General features: G+C 53.7%; 1 protein-coding gene across 2 annotated transcripts in view; it reads right to left on the bottom strand.

Moving 5' to 3' along the window:
• RAB6B (RAB6B, member RAS oncogene family) overlaps positions 1-22,674 on the bottom strand; it is a 52,782-nt gene extending 30,108 nt beyond the window's left edge. The window contains exon 1 of one of the 2 annotated variants that reach the window (XM_024746245.1): positions 22,516-22,674. In XM_024746245.1, coding sequence (XP_024602013.1) covers positions 22,516-22,585 — 70 coding nt within the window. In that variant the 5' untranslated portion in view covers positions 22,586-22,674. Of the gene's footprint in view, positions 1-6,502; positions 6,530-22,515 lie in introns of those variants that run through there. The other variant, XM_024746246.1, reaches the window with a different exon arrangement.
• Positions 22,675-23,052: the final 378 nt, after the last annotated feature.

The raw sequence follows: 23,052 nt of genomic DNA, 5'->3' as shown, positions 1-23,052 counted from the left end.
CACCCATATTCTTTCCATGGCTGCCAGGACAACATGGCTCAGACCCTGTCTGAACCTGTCAGCTTGGCCTCCCTGCTTAGAGGCCTCTAACTGCTCACCCTCCCCGTGGCCTCAGTGTGCACCCTTTACTGCTGGCAAGTGTGCCTCAACACCATGGCTGGTGTGTCCTGCCCCGGCCCCAACTTGAGCCAGGCCTCCACCCTGACCCATGGCCCCAGGGCTCCAGGGTGGGGCTCACCAGCCTGCAAGGGACCAACCAGCCCTCAGAGCAGAGCCCAGGCAACGCTAGGCAGCACCAACAGCAGGAAAGGTGCCTCCATGCTTTGTCCCTAGGGCCCTGAGGCAGAGCTTTACTAAGGAGCCCCTCGCCCACTGCTGCCCTGGCATCACGTAAAGGAGCTGGCTGCGTAAAGGGGCCGCCCCACGCACTTCCTGACCCCACACCCCACCCTCAACAACTGCTCTGGGTGGAAGGTGCTGGAACCTGGGTATGAAGAGCCTGCACAGCCCACCTACCTGGCTACTCTCGTCTCACCGCAAAGAGCAGCGCGACAGCTGGAGCCGTCAACTGACAGGGCACCACCACTGGGCCAGCCAAGGGGAGGTCCAAGAGGACAGCGCATTCAAGCAGCTCAGACAGGGCTGGGCGGGGGGAGGGGTGGGAGACCCTCCCCCTGAGGCCCCCTGCCCTTCTGAGGCCCCTTGCAGCCTGTGGGAGGGCCGTCCTCCCACACAGCCCTGTTCTCAAGGTCATACTGTCCCACTGCCCTTCTAACAACTGCTCTCCGACACCACTGCAGCAACGTGGAGCTCTTTCCCAGGGCAGAGACTCAGCTCTATTGGAAGGATTTTATTAAAAATAAGCAGGCAATCATTATTGAGCTTTTCTCTCTCTGCTCATGGCTCAGTGATATGCTTATAATCTTCTGGTGGTTTAATCCCACATGATTACGCAGGGAGACATTTTCCCTCTTTCACCCAAATGAGGGTGAGAAAATGCATTCCTGAGCACTTATTAGGAGCCTGTAGAAAGAAGGAATGGAAACACTAACTCTTACTGGGATTCTGCTCAGCACCAGACAAGAAATTCTTAGGTTTCCTCATTAATCCTCATCATGATCCAGTGAGGTGGTTCGTATCCCCAAGGTCACATGGCTGGGAAGCTGTGGAGCTGACATATAAAACCAGATATGACGCCAAAGACCTCACCTCACGAATGACATTGCGCTGGTTTATGGGAAGGTCTGACCAGCAGCAAAGCAGGAGATCACAAAGGGCGGGGGGCTCAGGGGTCTGGGCATCAGGAAGGCTGCAAGGGCAGCTGTTGAACTGTGGGAAGCGGGGGTCAGAGGAGTCCAGGTATTTCGGGCGGAGAGAACAGCAGGAGCAAATGCACACAGGCAGGAAGATAAAAAGCTTGTGCAAAGAGATGGGAGGCAACAAGGTCAAGGTCATTTCCCCTGTCCTTTGGCTCAGGGAAAATGGGGCCAGACCAGGTGTGTAAGGAGAGGGGTAAACGACAAGCACTGTTCAAGGAAGCTACGTGTGGTCACTGAGTTGATTTAAACCAAAATCCATCTCTGGGGCCAGTTGTAGAGGAAGGGAAGGGACGGACAGATAGAGGCTAGCCCGGTGGGCCAGGGGCTAGATGGCCAGGCCATGTGGCCACACCAAGGAGCACGATTCTCTCCCAGGGGTGGCAGGAGCTCCCGAAGGGTCTTAAGCAAAGAGGTGGTGGGAAAGGTGTGGCAGCTCATGATGGCCACGATGGCTCACAAAATATGCCCCATACCATGTGCTCTTCTTACAATATACCACAGACACTCTATCCAGAGGTAAATCTGTGGGCCCGTGACTGTGGCAGAAATGGCACCGTGTGTGACTCGAGGCGAGGTTAGAAAAGGCAGCACTGCTTCGGTCTGGAATGCTCCAGCTCCCTCACACTCTGGAAGCTAGCCCTTCAACCCAGCCACCATGCTGTGAGGAAGCCCAAGGCAGCCTACATGTGGGAGAACCTCCACGGAGGCCTCCTGCCAGCAGCCAACAGCCAGAAGACCTGTGGGTGGGTGAGCCTTCAGATGACTCGAGCCCCAACCTTGGAGCCATCAAAGTGGAACAGAGGTACCCTTTCCCTGCTAGGACCTGCCCAAATTATAGATTCCTGAGCAAGGTAAATATTTTCATCCTCTTGAGCCACTAAGTTTGGAGTGGTTTGTTATAGAGTATTAGGTAATCAGAGCAACAGTTCTGTGCTTTAGGAAGAAAACTTACACTTCTAAGTGGGGAAGGGCCTACAGGGGCCAGATTGGGGGCAGGAATCCAGCGAGGGATGGCGGATCTCAGTTAAAGCATAGGCAGTGGCGCTGGGGAGAAGTGGGGAGCAGAGGAGAGTGACAGGACCTAGTAACTGGTCAGACTCAGAGGAGAGCCCAGGATGCCTCCCTGACACCTGGCACGATGGGGCCATTCCTTAAGCCCAAGCGAACTGGACAAGAAGCAAACACCAGTCATCACTCTGGATTCAGGTCACCCATAAAAGCTTTCTTTAAAATTGTCAGACCAAAGCACAGATACCAGCACTACATTCAGAAAAAAATCATTACATAATGATGGGTAATAATCATGCAACCTCATGAGCTGAGGATCTAAGCTTATTTTCCATTAATGATGTCACCACGGAACAGTCCTTTCCTTACCCACATCTAAGCTTCGGGCCCAGAGGTCTTGCAAACCCGTGGGCTGTCCCAATGAGCTCGGTTCCACACACCCTGGAAGTTCAACCAGTGCAAGGTGGCCCTTCATAGCCAGCTAGCAGCACCCACCTGGACCTCACCGATGGGGGCCACTCACTCCACCAGCCTCCCATGGGCCCCAGTCCCCATCTCAGTGGCAGGCCCCAGGCAAATAGATTTTTGTACATTCAGGTGGCTTCTAGGTAGCCGCAGAGGACGTGAGGCCTCTCTACTCATTCAACAAACACCCAGTGGGGGCTTACTCTGTGCTAGGCCCAGGCTAGGCCCAGAATTCATAGTGAGAAGCAGATGTCCTTCTGCCCTACAGCAGCCCTCACCCAGTGGCAGAGCCAGATTCAGGTGCAAACACCTAAGATGTGAGGCAACTTGAGAGGGGGTACCGAGAGGCCAACAAAAAGGTAAGGCCACTCTCTGCTGGGGAATTGCAGAAGCATCCTGCAGGCGGTGGCATTTGGGCTGGGTCTTGACTGGTGAAGACAAGGCATCAGGGGGACAGCATTCCCAGGAGAGGGACCAGAGGGGTCTGGTGATGTGAGGCTGAGGTGTGCTCTGCATACAGCTGTCCCTTACCCACATCTCACCATGGCTGCCACGTGAAGCCAGACTCCCAGGGCTTTGGGGTCAGTGCCTATGAGAGTTCCCGGGCATGGCTGGGGCCCGGGCCACAGGCTGACAGCTGAGTGGGCTGTGAGCACCCAGACTCCCACTCCGACACAGTCTTGCTCCAGGAAGCACCCCTCTCCGCCCTGTCACCTCCACTGCGGGTGAGGGTGGAGGTGGAAAGACTGCCGTGAGGGCCAGAAATGGGGCAATATGTGAGGCAGAGCGCAAGAAGTTCGCTGGAGACTTGGTAGAGGGTCGGCCAAGACCCGGCAGCGTGTGCCCCACCCCTGGGGTCCCCCCGCACCGAGCCACACCCAAACCTTGCCCCACCATCTGTGCCCAGCTGCTCACTCACGTTTGCCGCCCACACCAGCGCAGGGGCGCTGCTGGATGGTCAGTGGAGTCCCCCCTGGTCCTCCTCGGGGTCACAGAACTGGGCCCAGGGTGGCAGGCAGGAAAGATATAGCAGACTTCACTGCCATCTCTAGGCTGCCCTGGCGGGCTGCCCACCTCTCAGACACTTGTGTTTTTAGGAAAGCAGTCCCCATGCCAGGGAAAGGGTCTCTGCATTCTTGGCCCATAGCCCCATCAGCCTGCCCAGGTCAGAGAAGGTCCAAAGCTGTCACAAGGTGGCCCTCGGGGCTGAAAAGGCAAATCTGCTTCCCCAGGGCTTAGACCAGCAACCCATTCCTACGATGGGCCCAGCTAACTCAGGTGTCCCACCAGCTCAGTTTCCAGAACACAGATGGGAAATGCTGGGGAGTGCTGGGAAGGAGGCCAGTCCCTTCCTGGTCCAGTGTCCCTGCCCTGCAGGGGCCTGGGGAGATGGCTCCACCAGTCCCATGCACCTCCCTGCCTACAAAGTCCCCCATTCCTGGCCTGACCATGAGGTGCACAGCCCCCAGGCCCTGTGGTGATAAGACAAACAGCTGGAGACACCAGCTTCATCTGTCTGATCCTTGTTTCCTTTTGTTCTATTTTCATAAACCAGAAAACCCAGCCCTGCCCTCCTGCAAGGTGGAGAAGCGTGGGGGGCTGGGCACCGGGCTCCTGCTGCACACCCCACCCTGCCACCTCATGCTCAGAAGAGCTGCTGCAGAACAGGGCTCTGCCAGCTCCTACCTGAGCCCTGAGCGGCTGGCTGGCTCACCATAGGCTAAATGTGGAAACACGTGAAAATCCCATTTCAAACCATCCCCCCAAAGACTCAGGCGGTAATTAAGAAATATGTAAAGCTCTTAATTGGACACTTTAATTAAGTGTGTTAATTCCCTCTGCCAGAGGATGCTCAGTCACCTGGGCCTCACCCAGGGACCCAGGGAAGACAGAACCGAGGAGGGAGGAGGGGGGAGAAGCGGAAGGAGTGGTCGCAGGACAGTGGTAGGGGCTGGTCCCCAGGCCCTTTCTCCTGCTCCAGCTGGGAGCCTGGTCCATCCCCGACGCTCTTGCTTCCCCACTGTCCTCCAACTGTCCGCATCTGCTCTGCCTGAGCCCAGTGATGCCAGGAAAGCCTGCCCTGGGTCAGTCGCTGTGGGGTGTCATCCACTCCCTTCCCCCACCAACATATTATCTCACCTTTGCCGCTCACTGAGCTAAGAGGTCATTATTCCAATGAGGTCAGGCTTGATGGTCTTTAAGGGCTGCTGCCAGTCTGAGGCGAGTGACAATGCTTACCAAGCCTGAAATGCAGCTGGATTAAAGGACCAAGGGAGGGGCTCATTTCCAGCTGTGGGCGGAGTCCCTCTGACCCTTGGGTCTCACTAACCTTCAAACATTTCATCCCATTCCCACTCCCACCCCCACAGGCCTAGAGCCCTGAGAGCCCAAGAAGGGTCTGTGCTCCGCTGTCTGCTCTGGTGGGAGGGCGGAGGGGCACAGAGGCCAGGGAGGGTGCACCAGGCTGTGCGTTGGCATGACTGCTGTGCACAGGAGAGCTCACACTCATCTGATAGCCTGGGTTAACCCTCTCCTTCTTTCCCCCACAAAAGGATCACTGGTGACTATATTATTTAAAATAATATCAGGATACAGTAGCTACCTATCAATAACAATAGTGGATAGCTGCCCAATTCCTCTGAATGCCCCTACTGTGTTGGGGAGGTCTAAAGCCATCCTCCCTAATGCAAGAGCATCCCTTGCAGCTCTGTTGTAGGCATCCTACCTAGACTTCTCCCATCAGATGCTCACGTGAGACTCACCAGAAATGACTGACATGAATCTAGTGAGGTGTGGGATGTCCCTGGATTCTGATGTGGGTTTCAACACCAGCCTTTGACAGTACCCAGCAGAGGGACTGCGTCTACCCCTGGACAAGTCCTGGTGTGAGTCAGGCTGCTGCTCCAAGCCTGGTTCTCTGACTCTGACCTTCCCAGAGACTCTGTGCTCCCCAGTCATTGCTCTGATACACTGTCTGCTTGAATCAGCTGGAGAGTGAGAGTAGACTTCTCTTATTTGCAACTAAGAATTTTGAGAGGGATATAAGGGAAAGGATAAATAAGCTAAAAAGAGAAGGCTGGAGCAAAAAGTTTGTTCACAGACATACATCTTAAAATATATTACCCGATCATTAAAGTCAGACTAAGAAACTGCCTGAGCTCTCTGGAGGGAAAAAAAAAAAAAAAAAAAAAAAAAAGCTAACATGATCAACTGTACAATTCTCAGTATTCGTAAGACAAGACCAAACTAGCTGTTAATGATGAGCTTATAATAAAAGCTAGATAGCAGAAAGTTCTTGCAAAGACTCCAGAGTGCAGAAATCATGCAGCAAATTTACGTTTATATAATTAATTGTATGAACATCACAGATGAAAATCAAGAATACTAACTAGGGTTTCCCTGGTGGTGCAGTGGTTGAGACTCCACCTGCCGATGCAGGGGACACGGGTTTATGCCCCAGTCCGGGAAGATCCCACATGCCACAGAGCGGCTGGGCCCATGAGCCATGGCTGCTGAGCCTGCGCGTCCGGAGCCTGTGCTCCGCAAAGGGAGAGGCCACAGCAGTGAAAGGCCCGCGTACCCAAAAAAAAAAAAAAAAAAAAAAAAAAAGAATACTAACTAGACAACACTCCTGTCCAAGCCAATGTTCTCACTCATGGGCCCAGACCAGTGTCCCCTACAAATAAATGATTAAATGAAAAAACACAGACCCAAGATGTTAGCTTCTGGTCATCAGATTTATCTTCTCACTGGAAACAATCAAAAGACAGACAAAATATATGAAACTGATTTTCAAGACAGTGCATAAGGGCAGTAAAGGACAGTAAACCCTGAGAGACATGAAGCAAATCAAGTGAGCCCCCCAACTGCCCCCAAATTGTTGCCTTGAGAAAACTTCAGGACATGGCACTGGGAATGGGGAGATAGAGCTGAGAGTCTGGAGAAAACAAGTCAGCCGAAGTTCACAAGAGAGGAAAGAGGTGCACAGAGAGACAGAGAACACCAGAGGTCTGCGAAGTGGCTCACTTAAGTCTTCAGCTGAGGACTGATCAGCAAAGGTGTGTAAAGAAACTGCTCAAGACTTGGGAAAGAACCACCCAAATGGATTAAAAAGGAAACAGCACCTGGCATCTACATATGCCTGGGATAGTGCCTGTTCCTACCAGCCAGAGTGAAAAGCTTCCTCATTCATGGCACACTGGGGAGAGAACTCTGAAGGGCTGTGCCTCAAGAGTGGGAAATAATTAGCCCCAGACTGAGCACCACTCCAGTCCCAGCTAACAAATCCTAAGAATTTATAGGAATACAAAAACCATCCAATACACAACATGACAAAATTCACAATGTCTAGCATCCAATAAAAAATTACCAGGCACGAAAAGAAGCAATAAAATAAATCCTTAATAAGGAGGAAAAAATCAGTCGAAACTGACACAAATGTTAGAATTAGCAAACAAAAATATTTAAAAAAACAATTATTATGACTGCATTTCATATGTTCAAAAAGTTAAACAGAGATGTGGAAGGTATTTAAAAAGACACAAATCATCCTTCTAGAAGTAAAAACTACAATGTGGGAAATGAAAAATACACTAGATGGGTTAGCAACAGATTAATCCCAGATTAAATGCAGAAGAAAAGATCAATGAACTTGAAGACAGAGTAATATCTAAAATAAGACACAGAGTAAAAAGAATAGAAATAAATTACTGGAACACTAGTGAGCCATAGGATGACATCAAGTAGATTAACATACATGTATTTGGAGTTCTCGAAGAATTGAAGAAAGTTTTACTGAAAATATTACAAATTTGAGAGAAAATGTAAACCACAGATCCAAAAAGTTCAACAAACCCTAAGCAAAGGAAACATAAAAGACACCACACAGAGGCACATCATAATCAAATTGCACCAAATCAGTGATAAAGAGAAAATCATAAAAGTAGCCAGGGAAAAATGACACATTATATACAGGGAAACAAAGATAAAGAAGACAGCAACTTCTCCTCAGAAACAATGCAAGCAAGAAGACAATGGAGCAGTATCTGTAAGGTCCTGAAAGAAAAACCTATCAACCTAGAATTCTGTAACTTTCAGATATATACTATATAACATCTTTCAAAAATAAGGATGAAATAAAAACTTTTTCAAATATTCAAAAGCTGACAGAATTCATCAGCAGCAGATCTGTACAGGTAGTACTCCAAGAAAAAGTGAAATGACACCAGATGGAAATGTGGGTCCACATAAAGGAATAGTGAACACAGGGAATGGTCACTACATGGGAAAATGTGTAAGATTTCTTTTGTATCATTGAAATCTCTTTAAAAGATAACTGACTGTTTAAACAGAAATAACAAGAATATATTGGATCACAGGCCTAAGAAAATATAGAATAAAAATCTTTGTTACCTTGTCAGAAACCATGCAAACCAGAAGAAAATGAAGTGACATCTCTGAAGTACTGAAAGAAAAATATTGTCAACATAGAATTTTATACCCAGCAAAAATATTTCAAAAATGGAATTGATATAAAGAAGTCAGATGCCAAGACAATTTCTTGCTAGCAGATCTACAACACAAGAAAGGAAGTTCTTTGGGCAGAAGGAGCAAGACACCTACACACTCACGCTTACATCACACATGGTCACACATAACTGACAGGCCTGGATTTTAATCTTGGCTCTGCCACTTATTTGCTGTGTGATCTGGAGTTAGTTACTATACTCTCTGAGGCTCAGTATCCTCATTTGTACAATGGAGGCAGAAGTGTCTACCTCACAGAAGTGCTATGAATCCCACAGGAGCAGTAAAATGTTAACATTCTGGGTGGAAGGCATGTGAGAAGTCTTCATACTAGTCTTACAACTTTCTATAAGCCTAAACTTATGTCAAAATAAAAAGTTAAAGGAAAAAACGAAATATGATGATTTTTAAAATTATGCACACACACACATATGTATGTTATATCCCTGTCTCAGGTTCTGCACACATTCAGGAAATGGCTTGTTCTGATTAAACATTGTGGTCAACGTGAAATTTTCCTAAGGAAATAGAATATAACTGTACTTGGCATCAACAGTCTTCACCAAGAACAGGGACCTAGCTGGGCACTGGGGAACTGCTGTGAGCCCTTCTAACCACAGGCCAGGACAGCTCGGTGGGCAGAACCTTGGCATAACCACCTAGAGCCTTATGCCACCTAAGTGAGTTCATGCTCACTTAGATGCATGCAAACACACACACACACACACACACACACACACACACTCTCTCTCTCTCTCTCTCTCTCTCACTCTCAACCCAGCAAGCACCAGAAGCCCTGGCGTGGGGAGGAACTCTCTAGTACCCCTGGTGTCTTAGCTACGAAACTGAGAACCTCATCAAGGATGACGTCTTCAGGATTTCTTGAAAACCACCTGAGCCTGAGCACACAGCTCATATGGGCTGCAGAGTTCCTCCCCACCATGGCCAGCTCACCCACTGTCTGGACCCTCTCTACCTCACTGAGTCATTTTGAACACTCTTCTCAGCTTCAAAGAGGTTCTGGGTCTCCCCTCCAGGTCCCAACAGCAGTAGCAGCACCTGCTAGCTTTGAGTGCTAGCCACTCTCCACCTCCAGCTAGAACAGGAGCTCCTGCCTGCAGTGCACACACTCTGGCTTGGCTTCCCTGGACAGCCAGGCCTGGATGGGCAGGATACACTCCATTCCAATTGACTTGAGGCTCAGCCCAACTCCAGTCCGACCCTACGCTGGCCAATCGTGTCACATGTCTGAGTAGCTGCATGGGTGCCGTGAAGAATTCAACCATAGTGAGGATATGTACGTTTGAGAGAAGGAAGAAACACATGCTAAATTCCCACCACCAGCTGATCTTTTGACAAGGCTGGTGTTAATGCAATTTGGTAGTTTATTAAACTGAGAGGAACTCTTGGTTCATCCACAGCATGGAGGTTGGCAAAGTAATATACGTACATGCTCACATTTATACTTCTCTTCCTAAGGCAAATTGCTGGTGGCATTGCTATTAAAAGCCTCATTCACAGGGAGAGGACAGTGGGGCAGTGACGATGCGCAGACAGAGCGCTGAGAGCCATGGCTTGTGTTTTCCAGATTATCAGCTGAGGTCCAGTCAGAGGGGCCTTGTGACAGTGGACCCACAGCCCCCATCCAAGGGGGCCCAGCTGTTGCCTGGCCATGAGATCAAGCTTGCCTGGTCAGGTGGAAGGTGGCCTCAAGGTCACAGGCTGCTGGAGGCATGGCATCCTTCAGAGGAACCCTGGGCTGGCGCTGACCAAGGGTGCTGACTCCAAGGCCTCCCCGAGCACAGGGAGCTGCTCCCGGCACTTGTGGGGGCCCAGCGCCCCCTCCTGTCCCTGCATACTTTCACACAGCGCTCACTCTGTGGACCTTGCTGCTTTGCCGAAGAGGAAATGGGCACAATCCCAGCCCCTGCATGTCCAGAGCCAGCTGGTGAGGGAAGAGTGGATGTGGAGACCTCCCCATTCAGTCATAGAAAGAAGACCCCTCCTGCCCTCAGCATGGGCTCAAGGGCACCTGCTCAAGATTCACCTGGAGAGTAGGGATGGCCTTCCAGGTGAAGTTTAGAGACGAGGACCATTGTTTCGGGGGTGGAAGATGCACTCTAGATCTCCGGACCCCTGGGCCTGAGAGTGAGCACAGGACCACCCAGCAGGCAAGGAGGATTCTTTGTCTCCAGCCCTTGTGGACCAGAGATGACTGCTGGCCAGGCACTGGGGCGGCTGGAGGGCCATGCTGGGGAACAAGAAACTGGGCGTATATTCAGGTCTGCCCCTGGACTTGGACGCCTGGGTACCAAGAAGATGTATCCAGGCTCACTTGTCCCATCCCACAAGCTCCAGGTCCTTAAGGAGCCCTTCTCCAAAGCAGCACCACAGAGGGTGTGAGCCATAGAGGATTCTGGAACTAATTTTGTCCAAGCCTCTCACTAAGCTAGGAGATGTGAAGTCAGAGAAGAGGGGCCACTTGCCCAGGATCACATGATCCCAGGGTCACGGCCAGATAGTAACTCCTGGTGCACAGCCAAGAGCTCCACTTCAGAGGTTTGCCTGAACCCATCAGGCTTATAGAAGTATGCCCAGGACAGGAAGATCATGCCTCCTGAAGCCACAGTAGGAACACACAACACGGGAGGAGCAGCAGAGATTAAAACTCACAAAGGCCCTGAGGCCTGGCTTCTAGAAGGATCACAGATCAGAGTGGCCTCAGAATACCAAGTCATGGCAAGAAGTCACCTAGAGATCATCAGATCCAGTCCTTCACGTAACAGAGGAAAAACTGGAGGCCCAGGAAGCAGGAGGGTTTGCTCAAAGATGCACAAAGGGAGAGAAGTAGCAGAGCAAGAACCAGGACCCGACTCCCGGGGCCTCCCTGGAGGAGGGCCTCCCTCCTCCCATGGCCCCAGCCAGCTGCTTAACCAGGAGCAGGTCATAGTTCCTCATGGAAGCTCCAACTCCTTTTCTGCAAAAGGAGGACATCTCTAAGGTGTGTCTTCCCTGGAAAAATCTTCACCCCATCTGTATTAGTTATTTGTTGCTGTGTAACAAATACCACAAAGTTAGAGGATCAAAACAACATACACTTATTATATCACATTCCCCTGGGGCAGGAGTCTGTGCACGGCTTTCCTGGGACCTCTGTTCGCAGTCTCGCAAGGCTACAATCACGGTATTGGCTGGGCTATGTTTCTTTCTGGAGTTCGGGGTCCTCTTTCAAGCTCCTGTCTGTGGTGGCTGACCAAATTCAGTCCCTCATGACTGGAGGACTGAGTCTCCATCTTCTTGGGGGCTACCGGCCAGGGGCTGCTTTTCCCCTAGAGGCCACCCACAGTTCCTCACCACATGACCCCTCACTGCCCTCTTACCACATGGCAGCTCACACCTTCAAGGCCAGCAGAGGAGTCTTGTAGAGAAACAATCATGGGAGTGACAGCCCATCTTTGCCATACCATATTGGCTAGAAGCAAGTGTCAGGTTCCATCTGCATTCAAGGGGAAGGTACTAGGCAAGGGGGTGGCTCATTCAGGGTCACCTTAGGTTGTATCTGTCAAACCATCTCACATTCCTAAAAGATGCCCCCTCTACTCTTCCCTCAGCCCCCGCCTCCTCTCCTGCGGCGGTGTTAGTGGCTGGTCACCTGCTGCAGAACCTCGCAGGTCTCTCTGTTTAGGACTGAAGCCCTCAGTTGCCCTGCACGGAGGCTGTGGTGGGCAGGGGCTGTGACTACCTCACCATACATTTCCCACAGCACTTCCAGCTCCCCCCGAGGTGAGGTGGACAGATGAGTGGACATTGCTGTCCAGACCAGAACTCTGGCTTAGATGACCCTTTGGCTGCATGACGGAGAAAGGGGAGGAGCTGGCTCTTCTGGCCCAACACCTGGGGTTCTGCCCTCTTCTGATGCAGGTGGGAGAGAACCAGGGTGGGTGGGCTGGCAAGGCACCTTTCCAGGCCTGCATTTCACATTCTGACGTGGGCAGCAGCCGGCAGTGCTTTGGCTGGATGTGGGGGAGTGATGGATTTGAATCAGGGGAGAATTTCCGGATCCTGGTGCTACAAGTAGGATCTGCTAATATCCCTAAAATAAGTGGCTAATCTGAGAGTGGCTTTTTTTTTCCCCTAAAAATAAACCCTTCTCAGAGGTGCTCTCTACACAGAGAAGAGCAGAACCAAATAATCTCCTGGCCCCAAGGCTTGACCCTACTTGCAGCAGCCCAGTCTGGGAACTGCAGGGTCCCAGTGGGGCAGAGCCAACTGGCCTTGGGGAGGGAGAGACGAGGCTCAGTCTGCTCATGGAAGCCTGGTGTCGCAGCACTGGGGCCGTGGAGCTGAAGAATGCCCTCCCTCATCCCCCGGGGCCGAGGTGAGAGCCCTTCTCTCCACTCCTGCTCTGCCTGGCCGAGGGTCGTCGGCCTCCTCACAGCAGCAGCCCCCACCCCTCAGCTCATCCTCCACGTGAAAACAGAATTAGTCCCATCACTCCTGTGCCCCAACAGCAATCAGTGCCTCCACAGGACCCTTTAATTCTATTTGGTTGAGGCCCCAGGACGGACAGCACCACTGCCTAGAGCCTTATGCCACCCGGGCTTTCCCAAGGCCGCAGCACGTGGAGGCCAGCAGGCCTGTGAAGGTGCGCTCCGGCACCTGTGTCTGGTGGGGGTCCTCCCCTCAGTGCCTCCATGGCCCTCTCTTCCCTGCACTTCCCGACTCCCCCCCCACCCCAATCCTTCACTGGATGGGGAAATACACAAGAAATGTGAGTCTGAATGCTTCACTTTATCCTCTTCAGTCTGTGTGATGTTTATTCCCCGCTCGGCAACAGGGTCAGAACAGAACATTTTCTCTACCTCTCTCGGAATCCGCACGCCGCCCCCAGAGGGACCTGACGCCCACGTGGAGGTCACACTCGCAGCTCTGCAGTCCCGAACCAGGGATGTGTCTCTTGGTCCTGCTTCTGCCCCGGGATGGGGGCAACGGGGGTACCCAGCAGGGTTTTGAACAGGTCAAAGCTGGGCTGAGCTGCTTGCGGCCAGCTTCCAGGCCGTTTTCTCTAGTCTAGCAACTCTGGGCAGGGGTGACACCTCTGCTGAGCACCAACCGAGGGCACAGGTCTCCTTACCCACTCTGACTTCACAGACCATTAACGTGGCCCTGCCCACAGGGGTCACTGAAATGTGCTGTGACCACTGACGATGCATAATTAGGGTATTCTCCCCCTACCAGCTACACTGGCAAAGGAATACCCAGGTGGGGCTCAGTAACCTCCATGGGCGGAAGACACGAGGGGCAGGGAACAGAGGTTACCAGGGCTTTGGAGGGTGGCGTTTCAGGCCTTGAGGACAGACCATCAGACCGTGAGCGGGCCTGCAGGGGGGGTGGCCAGGTTCAGGAAGGCAGCCCCCTGTCTCCATGCCAGCTCCCTGGCTCCCACCCTTTGTCTTTTGCACAGCCAGCCTAAGACTAGGTTTCTGTTTCCAAGGCGGGGAGGGAAGCTCTTCCCCACACAGTCCTCCCTCAAGTCCTCAGGGACGCCTGAGCTGGTTGGGAAACTGGAAGCTGGCAGAGAAGAGCAAGGGAATCTATGGAAGGAAGCAAAGGAAGGGAGTCAGGTGTCCGCTGGAAGAGAAGCCCAGCAAGGGAGGCAGTGGCAGGAGGCTGCACAGGAGGCAGGAGCTCGCACACCCAGCGGCCCGCTCCTCTCCAGGTGTACACCCGCCCTGAGCAGCTGGCGGACGGGAAGAGTCTGGAGCACCCAGGGCACTGTGGAGGCTGGAAGGGCAGAGGAGCTTAAGGCAGCCAGCATGGGTACATCTGGGGAGTGTGGTCTTGCAGAGAAGGACAAAAGTCCCTCCTCTACAACCCTTCATTGTTCCTGAGTCCTCAGTCAACAGAGAAAGAATCAAGAAAATATACATCCGCAGCAGAGGTGAACTTCAGGGCTGGAAGGAAGCTCAAGCTGATACCTGTCACAAGGCCTCCTCTAAATTCCATCCTCTGAATGTTCCCAGCCGGCCTGGGTCGGGCCACCTGGATCTCCTGCCTGCAAGTGGGCCATAGCCTTGTCTTCTAACCCATAAGCATGTCCCTCCTTGGTTGAAGCCCCCCATTGGGTCCCAGCTGCCTGCAGGGAAGACCCAGACTCCTGTGTGTGGCCTGACCCTGCTTCCCCAGGTGCAACTCCTCCCACCACGTTCCCCCAACCACACCAGAGCCCAGCCACGTGAAGGATACCCAATTCCCTGGAAGGCCCGTGCCCATCACAGCCCTCAGCTTTGGCACAGCTGGGCACTCTGCTCGTGATGCCTCCCTCACCTGCCAGTGAATTCCTGCTCACTGGGCACCACCTCCTCCGGGAAGCCTCCCTTGATTCCCCAGCAGACCACACCCGCAGCCTTGCTTGTGTAGTTAATACTCACATCAACGCTGGCTGAGGTCCAAGAACTGTCCCACTCACAACACCGCAGACCCTCCAGCCTGCAGTCCCTGGGCCGTGTCCTCAGGGAAGGACAGTGGCAGTGAACTTGAGGTGCTCTGCTTGTGAGCAGCTGTGGGGCCACAGGGGGTCAGGGTGAGTCTGTCCCCCTCCCTGCCAGGCCAGGCAGCAGGGAAAACGCCGGCCAGTGAGTCAGAGACCCGGGGGTCCTTCCCAGCTCAGCAGTAGCAGCTTCTGGGTCCCGCACCCTGTGTAAACATCTTCGCCTCTCAGAGCCTCACTTCCCTCATCCACAAATTGATAAGCAGCTCTACCTGTCAGATCACAAGAACGCTGCCCTGCAGCTCACTACACAAAAACGGTCCATCAGTGATTCTCCAAACCTTGCACCCCTACTTCTCCTCCCCCCATACATCTACGAGCAGGCGGGGAGGGGGGGTGCCATCACTATTTCACCAACAAAATTACCTCTTACTGGAGCATTTAGCATGTGCTACATATTGATGTATTAGACACATCTTGGAAGTCCAACAAGGTCATAAAGGCCCTACTGTCTTGGAGGGAAATGAGCACCAGGGGTCCTCATATTTGAGGCCCCTCTCTGTCTGGGTGTTACATCCCAACACCCAGACAGAGAGGGCCAGGCTGGGGTGGAAGCCCAGGGCTCAAGAGGATGCTGTTGGTGATGGGGCTGGAGTAGGAGCTGGGACTGGTCTACTGGGGACACCGCATATCCCTCTTGGCTCTGGCCCCTTCCCAGCCCTCCCCACTTACCACCCACCCACCTGGCTACAGAAGGAAGTATCCCGGAGTAGGAGTACCTGGGAGCTGTCACCCATTCTGCTGTCCTCTGTATGAGATAAATGCCTGTCGGCAGGAAGGGCAAAACAGCTCCATCCCTGTTGCCTGGCAACCTGAGCCAAACACATCATCAGAAGGGATGAACCAAGGCACCCCGAGGGCACAGTAGTAAGGCTGGGCCCAGGTAGGTGGGCCTAGAATGTTGGCCAAGAGAAGAGGTGGCAGACTGGAGAGGACCCTGCACTGGAGCCCAGCGCAGTTCCAGGGGAAACAGTTGGCAGAGGCCCTGATCTCATGCATTCATCCCTGCAGCCCCTCTGACCCGTGCCGTGCCCAGGCTGGGAGTGTTACTGGCTTGGCGTCATACTCTAAGCTGGTGCTGAATTATAGAACCACTTAGAGCTCCACTGGCCCTAGTGATCACCAAGTCCACTAGCCTCCAGGGACATATCGAGAAAGTGAAAGGTGGGCTGGGGCTAATCCAACCACATGGCCAGCTGGTGGCAAATCCTAGACAGAATCAGGGTCTCCAGGGCCCTGATATCTCCAGGCCTGGAGGGAGAATGAGGCCAGAGGAAGGGCTACCCCCAGAGCAGGTAGGAACCAGCTTCTCAGTGTGACTGGTTCTTCCCTTCTGAGTAATGAGTTCTCAGCTAGAACCTGGCTGAGCCAGCCTCTGTGACCTGCCCTCACCTCATCTCCAGCCACAGGGGGAAATGGGTGAGCCAGTCATCCCAATACTGGAAACCCCTTTCTCGAGGGAAACCCCACTAAAGCAACAAGACCATCCCCCAACTGCCCAGACCCTGGAGGAAAGCTGTGGTCTCCAGCACAGAGCACACCCAAATGAAGTCTTCCTCCCTCGCCCGTCCTGCTGGGGCTCCAGGCTGCCACTCTTTTAATGCATTTTATAGAGGTAACCTTTACTGTAAAGGCTCCATTCTGCCCTCAGGGGTGAGGTATCATCTGCTTTCTCCTGAACCCTGGTCTGTCCATTGGGTATGTCACCCCCCGGGGAACAGGTGGCACCTGGGCGAGTCACTCAGGCTCCCACCGGCCTTGTTACCAAGAGACCAGGATAAATATGCTTTTCTACTGAAAATAAATCATTTTTCTAAAACGATAACATATTCACGGTAGTGAAAATTTACTTTTTAAAAAAGATCCCACTTAGTTCAGGGCCAAAGTTACCGAAATAAAAAAGGGAATTGGAAATTTCAAGTTCAGTAAAGAAGCTCTCTTAGGAGTCCTCAGGCGTTAGGAATCTGCATCCTTTCCTGCCCTGTTTCAGGAAGCAGAGACTGGCTTCCTCATCATCGCGGTCCCCTCAGGGCTTAAGTGCCCAGCCCTGCCTGCAGCCCCATTTCCCGGCAGCCTGTCTTTTGAGCTCTCACAAAAGCTGCTCATCTCAGGGTGCGTCAAGTACTTCTCCCTGGCAACCTCCCCCATCTTTTCTGTGGTGAGAAATGGAAAAGGATGACAGACAGATACACGGACAGACAGTGGAGGAAATGCCCAGTACAGTAGTCCACCCCCGATGATTATGAATTTTGCTGTTCCACCTAACCTTTCCTCACCCTCCCCAACGGGTCTGTCCATCAGTTTCTCTAAATGATTTACACTGAGACCAGAAAGCCCTGCACATTCAAAGGCTCATTCATTCTGCAACAGTGGAAGAACGGTTGGGGAGGACAGGAACACTTTGCAGCCTGGATGGGACACAGATGGTACCACCCTCAGGCCTGCCCTGGGCGAGCTTGCAATGTCAAGGCAACACCTATAAGGATAAATATTCATGGGCTGATTTTAGGGATTTAATAAGTAACAAAAGGACAATGAGGTTATTTTGTTATATTTTAATGGTATCATTATAATTTGGAGGCTGCAAACGATAATGATAATCAGACCATGCAAACGATGGTAATTACTGTTACACCTGCACCACCAGAACGTGTTCTCACAGTTTCTTTTTTGTCCTCTGGCGAGTTCTCAAGCATCTATCATCAGCACTGAGGGTGCCACTTTTCTCTTATACCAAGTACAGGTTAATTCTCATCTTGGTGTCTGTCTGTCTGACCTCACACCCAGTTCTTTAAACAAATAAAGCAAAGGTTCTGGGCCTGCACCTGACAGTCAAGGTTCCCTCTCTCATTCCAGCCACTGAGGCAGGGAGAAAAATTGGGAAGAGAGAAAGCAGGACCAAGAAGCTGAGGCACAGAGACACTGGGTGATTCACTTCAGATCTCAAAGTGAGCTCTGCCGGGTCTGGATGTGTCCCTTCCGCCCCACCTCTGGTGGCCTTGCTGCTTCTCAAAGTTCTGCAGAGATGGTGGGGATGGGGGTGCCCTGAGAAATTCAGCTTCCGTGAGATGAACGGTGAGGTGGGCATGACCAAGGCTAAATGAGCCATTCCTCTATGAAGGACTCTGTAAATGTTGCAGATAAAAATCCTCTGGCTTGAGAAAGCGGCAGGTGTCAGGATGAAGAATCCTATTCCAAAGCGGCCTTGACTCCTGTCGCTTTCAATCTACTGATGGGCCATCAGCAAATCCCACACAGCAAAGATCTCTCATCATTTTCAAATGAGATATTTAATGAGCACAAAACTCCTGCAGGCGGAGAGGGGGGAAGGATGACTAAGATGACTAGTCACCTTAAGGTGCTGAAATTTGCCCTTAAGGGGCTTAAAATTCAGTTAGGGTTTTTGTACCTAAAAGAAGTTAATAAGCATTTAAAAATCCTGAGGAACCAAGACAACAGAGGTCTTGGGGCAGCATGTGATTGTTTCTAAAAATGTTCAGAAAAAAACAAAGCTCCACCATGGTGAGTGCCCAGCTAGGCTGGGCACAGCAGGGCCAGCAGGTCTGGGAGGAGTCAACTTCTGGGATGGGCTTCAGGCACAACCACCAAGCCAGCGGTGGGCTCCCTGTGGGGCTGCAGCAGTGTGGGTTGCGGGCAGGCAGGGGTCAGGCAGGACCCTCCTGGCAGTGAGGACAGGGATGAAAGTGGAGGGGCAGCCCCTTCCCTCTCAGCAGTTGCTACTTGTCCTGCTCTCCTTGTCCTTGTCCTGCTCTCCACCCTTGTCCTGCTCTCTACCCCACGTACTTCCTCAATGCAGGAGGGAGAAGAGCAGGCAAAACTCCCTGGAGAGGGTGGGCCCCTTGCAAGACCTACTCCCTGCACTCAGCCCAAAGAAGGAATACCAGCATGCTGCCTATAGAAGCGTCTCCCCCTCTGAAGCCTTCAGAAGGCGCCTCTGACACCTGCCCCCATAGGTGGGTAGGACGCCCTGCTATGTGCTTCTACAGCAGCTGTTCCTCCCTCGTCACGGCCCTCGCAGACCTTTACTGTAATTATATCCGCAGATGTCTGTGCTCCCCAGTGGACTATAAGTTCCACGAGGCAGGGATACACTCAAAGATCTGACTGAATGAATAAACGGATGCTGGGAGGAGGAAGTGAGAGAGGCGGATGGGGGAGGGAGAGAGGGATGGTTGAACAAATGAGAAAACAACCAAAGCTGCCTGCAGGGTCACTATGCTGCATGAGTCCAGGGATGCCACTCACATCGTGCTCGGCATGGATGGCACCTCCAGCAACACAACTGCCAGCGAAGGACAGGAAGGTGGCTGGTCAGAGGGAGAAGCTGGCCTACTGGCCTCAGCCTGGGGAAGGAGACCAAACTTGTGTCCATCAATCTTCCTGCTCCTGCTGGAGGAGTCTCAGGGAAGGGAGGTGAGCAGAGGCCAGAGTGCAGCAGACACAGCCCACTTCCCCCTCCCTGCCACACACACTCAGAGAAGCCCCGCATGAAGCTGGAGCCCCACAGAATGCCATCAGAACTCAGGAGGAGGGCTGTGTCCCCCAGGTCGAGCTCCTTCCTCAGATATCTGCTCATGCCTGCCTTCTCTGGATGCCACCAAGTGCCCAAGTCGGGACTGGTGTGCATCACCCCCTCTTTCACCCTCCACTGCCATCAGCACAAGGGCACGGCCAGCAGGCCCAGAGAGCCATCTGAGCCCTAGCAGGATTGCACAGCCTCCACACTGCAAGGAAACCCTTCATCCTGGGTCCACAGCAACCTCTCCACAGTCCCTCCCCCTGCCAGGCTGATACTGGCCAGCCTGTATTCCATGTTCCACAGTAAGGCAATCATTCTGCTGCTAGGAGGGGGTACTCTCTCATGGGCTAGAGGTATTCTCTCCAGATTGGCTCCTCAAGGCTTCCCACCCAAACCAGATCCCTGGAATCTCTGAAGGTCTGATGCCCCTGGAATTATCTGGTCCTGGACACCCTCCCCATCACTGGGCTCCAGGCCGGGCACTCCTCTCTGGGATCCAGCTGTCCTCGCCCACTGGCCTAGAGAGATGCTACCAGTAAGCCAGGCACAGGGAACAGGAGAAGGCCAGCTCCTTCCCCTGGCCCTTTTCCAGGGGACTCAACTCATACAGGCCAGCCCATGCTGTTCTAGAAGTCCCTGCTGTGCTCAGCTGACCCAAGTTCCCTGAGTTCAGAAGGGGAGGTACCTCCAAGGTCACACAGGGAGGGAGACCCAGGGTGGAGGTGATGACCAGAATTCAGTGGGAACTCAGAATTCCCTCCACCACACAGGCTGTAGAGGATGCGGGCACAAAGGACCAACACGTGTAAAAGTGCATGTGGGCAAGATGGAAGCCATGGCTGCGGTGGCAATTCCTCTGTCCCACCAGGCTCAGAGATGCACATGTCTCCTGCCTAACTCAGGGACCCCAAAAGCTCTGTAAAATTGAAGGTAAACAACCCACTAATGACACAACAAAGTGGGAGGAGGCTTTTCAGGGTCCTAGGGCTCCCTGCCAGAAGGGACCAGAGTGGCTAATAGCCAATGGCACTGATGGCAGTGCCTTTTTCCCTAATGACCATGTTCAAAGGGCCCAGAAAGCATGCTCCCAACCAACTAGCCCGGTATCTCCACCAGGTCACCCGACCCAGCCACAAGCCTGGCCAGAGTATGGCAACCCTAACCCCCTATCAGGAAAGCTCCCCAATTCTTGGCTTCCCCAATTCAAGGTCACCTTATTTCCCAACGGCATGTTAGTGACTGGGAACAGGAGATGTGGTTCCAGTCCCAGAAGGGTGAACAACTCACAATAGGACTCTGGGTCGACACCCCATCCCTGGGGCTGGAACTTCCCATATAAACATGCTGGAGAGGTGGGGGCTCACTCTCTGAGGCCTTCAGGTCTCATTTCTGTGATTTTAGGGGCAAAGGGGGTTTGCAGGGCTCAGTAGGGGCCTCAGCCCATCAGAGATTCCGTGGGAGCCCAAAGTTTTACCTCAAACACACCATTCTCCTCATCAAACCCCTGGTCCTTTCCTGAAGCATGTTCAGACTTGGAATAAACAAGTGTTTGCTGGGAACCTCCCATGGTCCAGGCCCTTTGGGAGACACTGAGGAAACATGAAGGGGTAAGAGAACTGCCCTTAGGCAACCATCTTACAGAGACAGAAACTAAGGCTCAGAGAGGCTTTGAAATCTGCTCAAGGGAACACAGCTAAGAATTCAACTCTCAGGGCTCTAGGCCCGCTAAGACTAGCACTGGGATGTGAAGACCACCCCCACCCCCCAAATCCCTTTAGGCACAAGGAAAAGTTAGTTTTGTGAAAATGGAATCTAGTAAGATCAGAAACTCAGAGTCCAGGACACAGGGCTGGCTGCCTGAGTTGATTTTGTTCTGAAACGCCCAGCCTGGCCCCAAAACCCATGTCAGAACTCGACCACCTTCTGACACCCTTCTCTGAGCTGTAATGAGCAGCAGCAGCAGGCAGGTGTGTGACCTCCACAACCCATAGGCACACACATCACAGCAGCGCTGCTCCCAGAGCCCGCCAGGTCCTCCCAAGGTTGTGTGTGTCTTGGCCCCTTGTGCAGACAGGCACCAAGCCAAGTGAACAGGACTGGTCTGTAGAGCTAGAGCTGCTGGTCCTGCTCCCAGAGACGGCCTTCTCCCACAGCAGAGCTGGTCAGGGCCCAGCTGGTCTCCCTGCAGCCCCAGGTGAGAGGGCTCTGGAGGGATGCTCTGAAAAACCACTCCTTCCTACAAGTGTCAGAGGGTCCATGCTCCTCAACATGGTCTTCCCACCTCGGGACTAACCTGGATTTCGGAGATGCTTTCCCTGGGGAGGCTGCTGGGCAGTACATAAGCCATTTGTCTCCCCCTCTCCCCGGCCCCTGGCCCGCTGCCACGGTGACCTCCCCTCCCCCAAGAAGGGCGGTGAGCTGGGGGGTGGGAAGAATCCACCGCCAACGCTCTCGGGAGGGGTGCTGGGAAGCCAGGCAGGGCGTGTCGCCTGGTCCTTTCTCTGCCCAGCCCCGGGGGGCCCCGGCTCTTGGTGTGAGGCGCCCCGCACCATCCCCCGAATCTGCCTCGCACTGGGGAACCCTTGCTGTCATCGCCCAGATCCCTGAGCCCCATAGGGGCTAATACACACTGGCGAAGGGCAGCGGGTCTAGAACCTTCTGTGCCCAGTCGGACGTAAGCCAGGGGAGGTAGGCGCCCTGTTCCCCCACGACCTGCACCCGCTCTTTTCAGAGGAGACATCTGTGGGTCTCCCCCCGCCCGCGGCCGTCTGCCCTGGGGTCTGGACGTGCCCGTAATTACGGTTCCGGGCAGGGGCCCCAGGGAACCCCTCCGGTGCCGCGGGGTGGGGAGCGGCCAGACGCCAGTCCCGTCTCGTTCTCCAAAGAGGGGCGCCGTCCTCCCCCCGCCCCTCGCTTCCTCGGCCCTTACCCTTGGGCCCTCCCCTGCCCGGCCCCGCCCGAGCCGGCCCCGACTTCTCATCCCCAAACCTCCCCTCTACCCAGGCACCGAGGGGCCTTTTCGAGCCGGGGCCGGGGTCCCAATCGGGTAGATGATTTGGCGGGGGTTCGACTCGACGCCGAGCCAAGAGAATAAGCGGGGTACTTACCACTCTGCTCCCCCAAGAACACCAACTTGAATTTTCTCAGTGGGTTCCCAAAATCTCCCCCTGCGGACATGGTGCTGGCAGCCTGGGCTGGGAGAGGAGGAGGAGGAGGAGGAGGAGAAGCGAAGGAGCAGGGAGGGGAGAGGAGGAGGGCGAGGGGAGGCGGCCGGCGGTGCGGGAGCCGGAGGGGGAAGGGCTGGTGCGCGCGTCCCTGACTCCCCAGCTGCGTCCCGGCCCCGGCCTGCGGCTGCGTGTCCGGCGGCGGAGGAGAAGGAGGAGGAGAAAGAAGAGGAGGAGGAGGAAGGCTGGGGCTGGGCTGCCGCGGGCGGCGCTTGATGCGGTGCGAGGGGCGCGCTCTGGACGCCCGAGGCGCGGCGCGAACAGCGAGGCGCGGGCTGAGCGGGGCGCAGGGACTGCGCGCAGGGCGGAGGAGCGCTCTCCCAAGCCGCACTGGTCGGCCCCCCTCCCGCCTCTCTTCTCCGCCCGCGCCTGCGCTCTGCGCGCTCCCCAGCCTCTGATGTCATTCGGGGCCTGCGGGGC

This window comes from Neophocaena asiaeorientalis, unplaced genomic scaffold (assembly GCF_003031525.2).
Source record: "Neophocaena asiaeorientalis asiaeorientalis breed wild unplaced genomic scaffold, Neophocaena_asiaeorientalis_V1.1 scaffold437, whole genome shotgun sequence".
NCBI classification, from domain to species: Eukaryota; Metazoa; Chordata; class Mammalia; order Artiodactyla; family Phocoenidae; genus Neophocaena; species Neophocaena asiaeorientalis.
The sequence above is the reverse complement of the archived record's forward strand: the minus strand, read 5'-3'. Positions and strand labels throughout refer to the sequence as shown.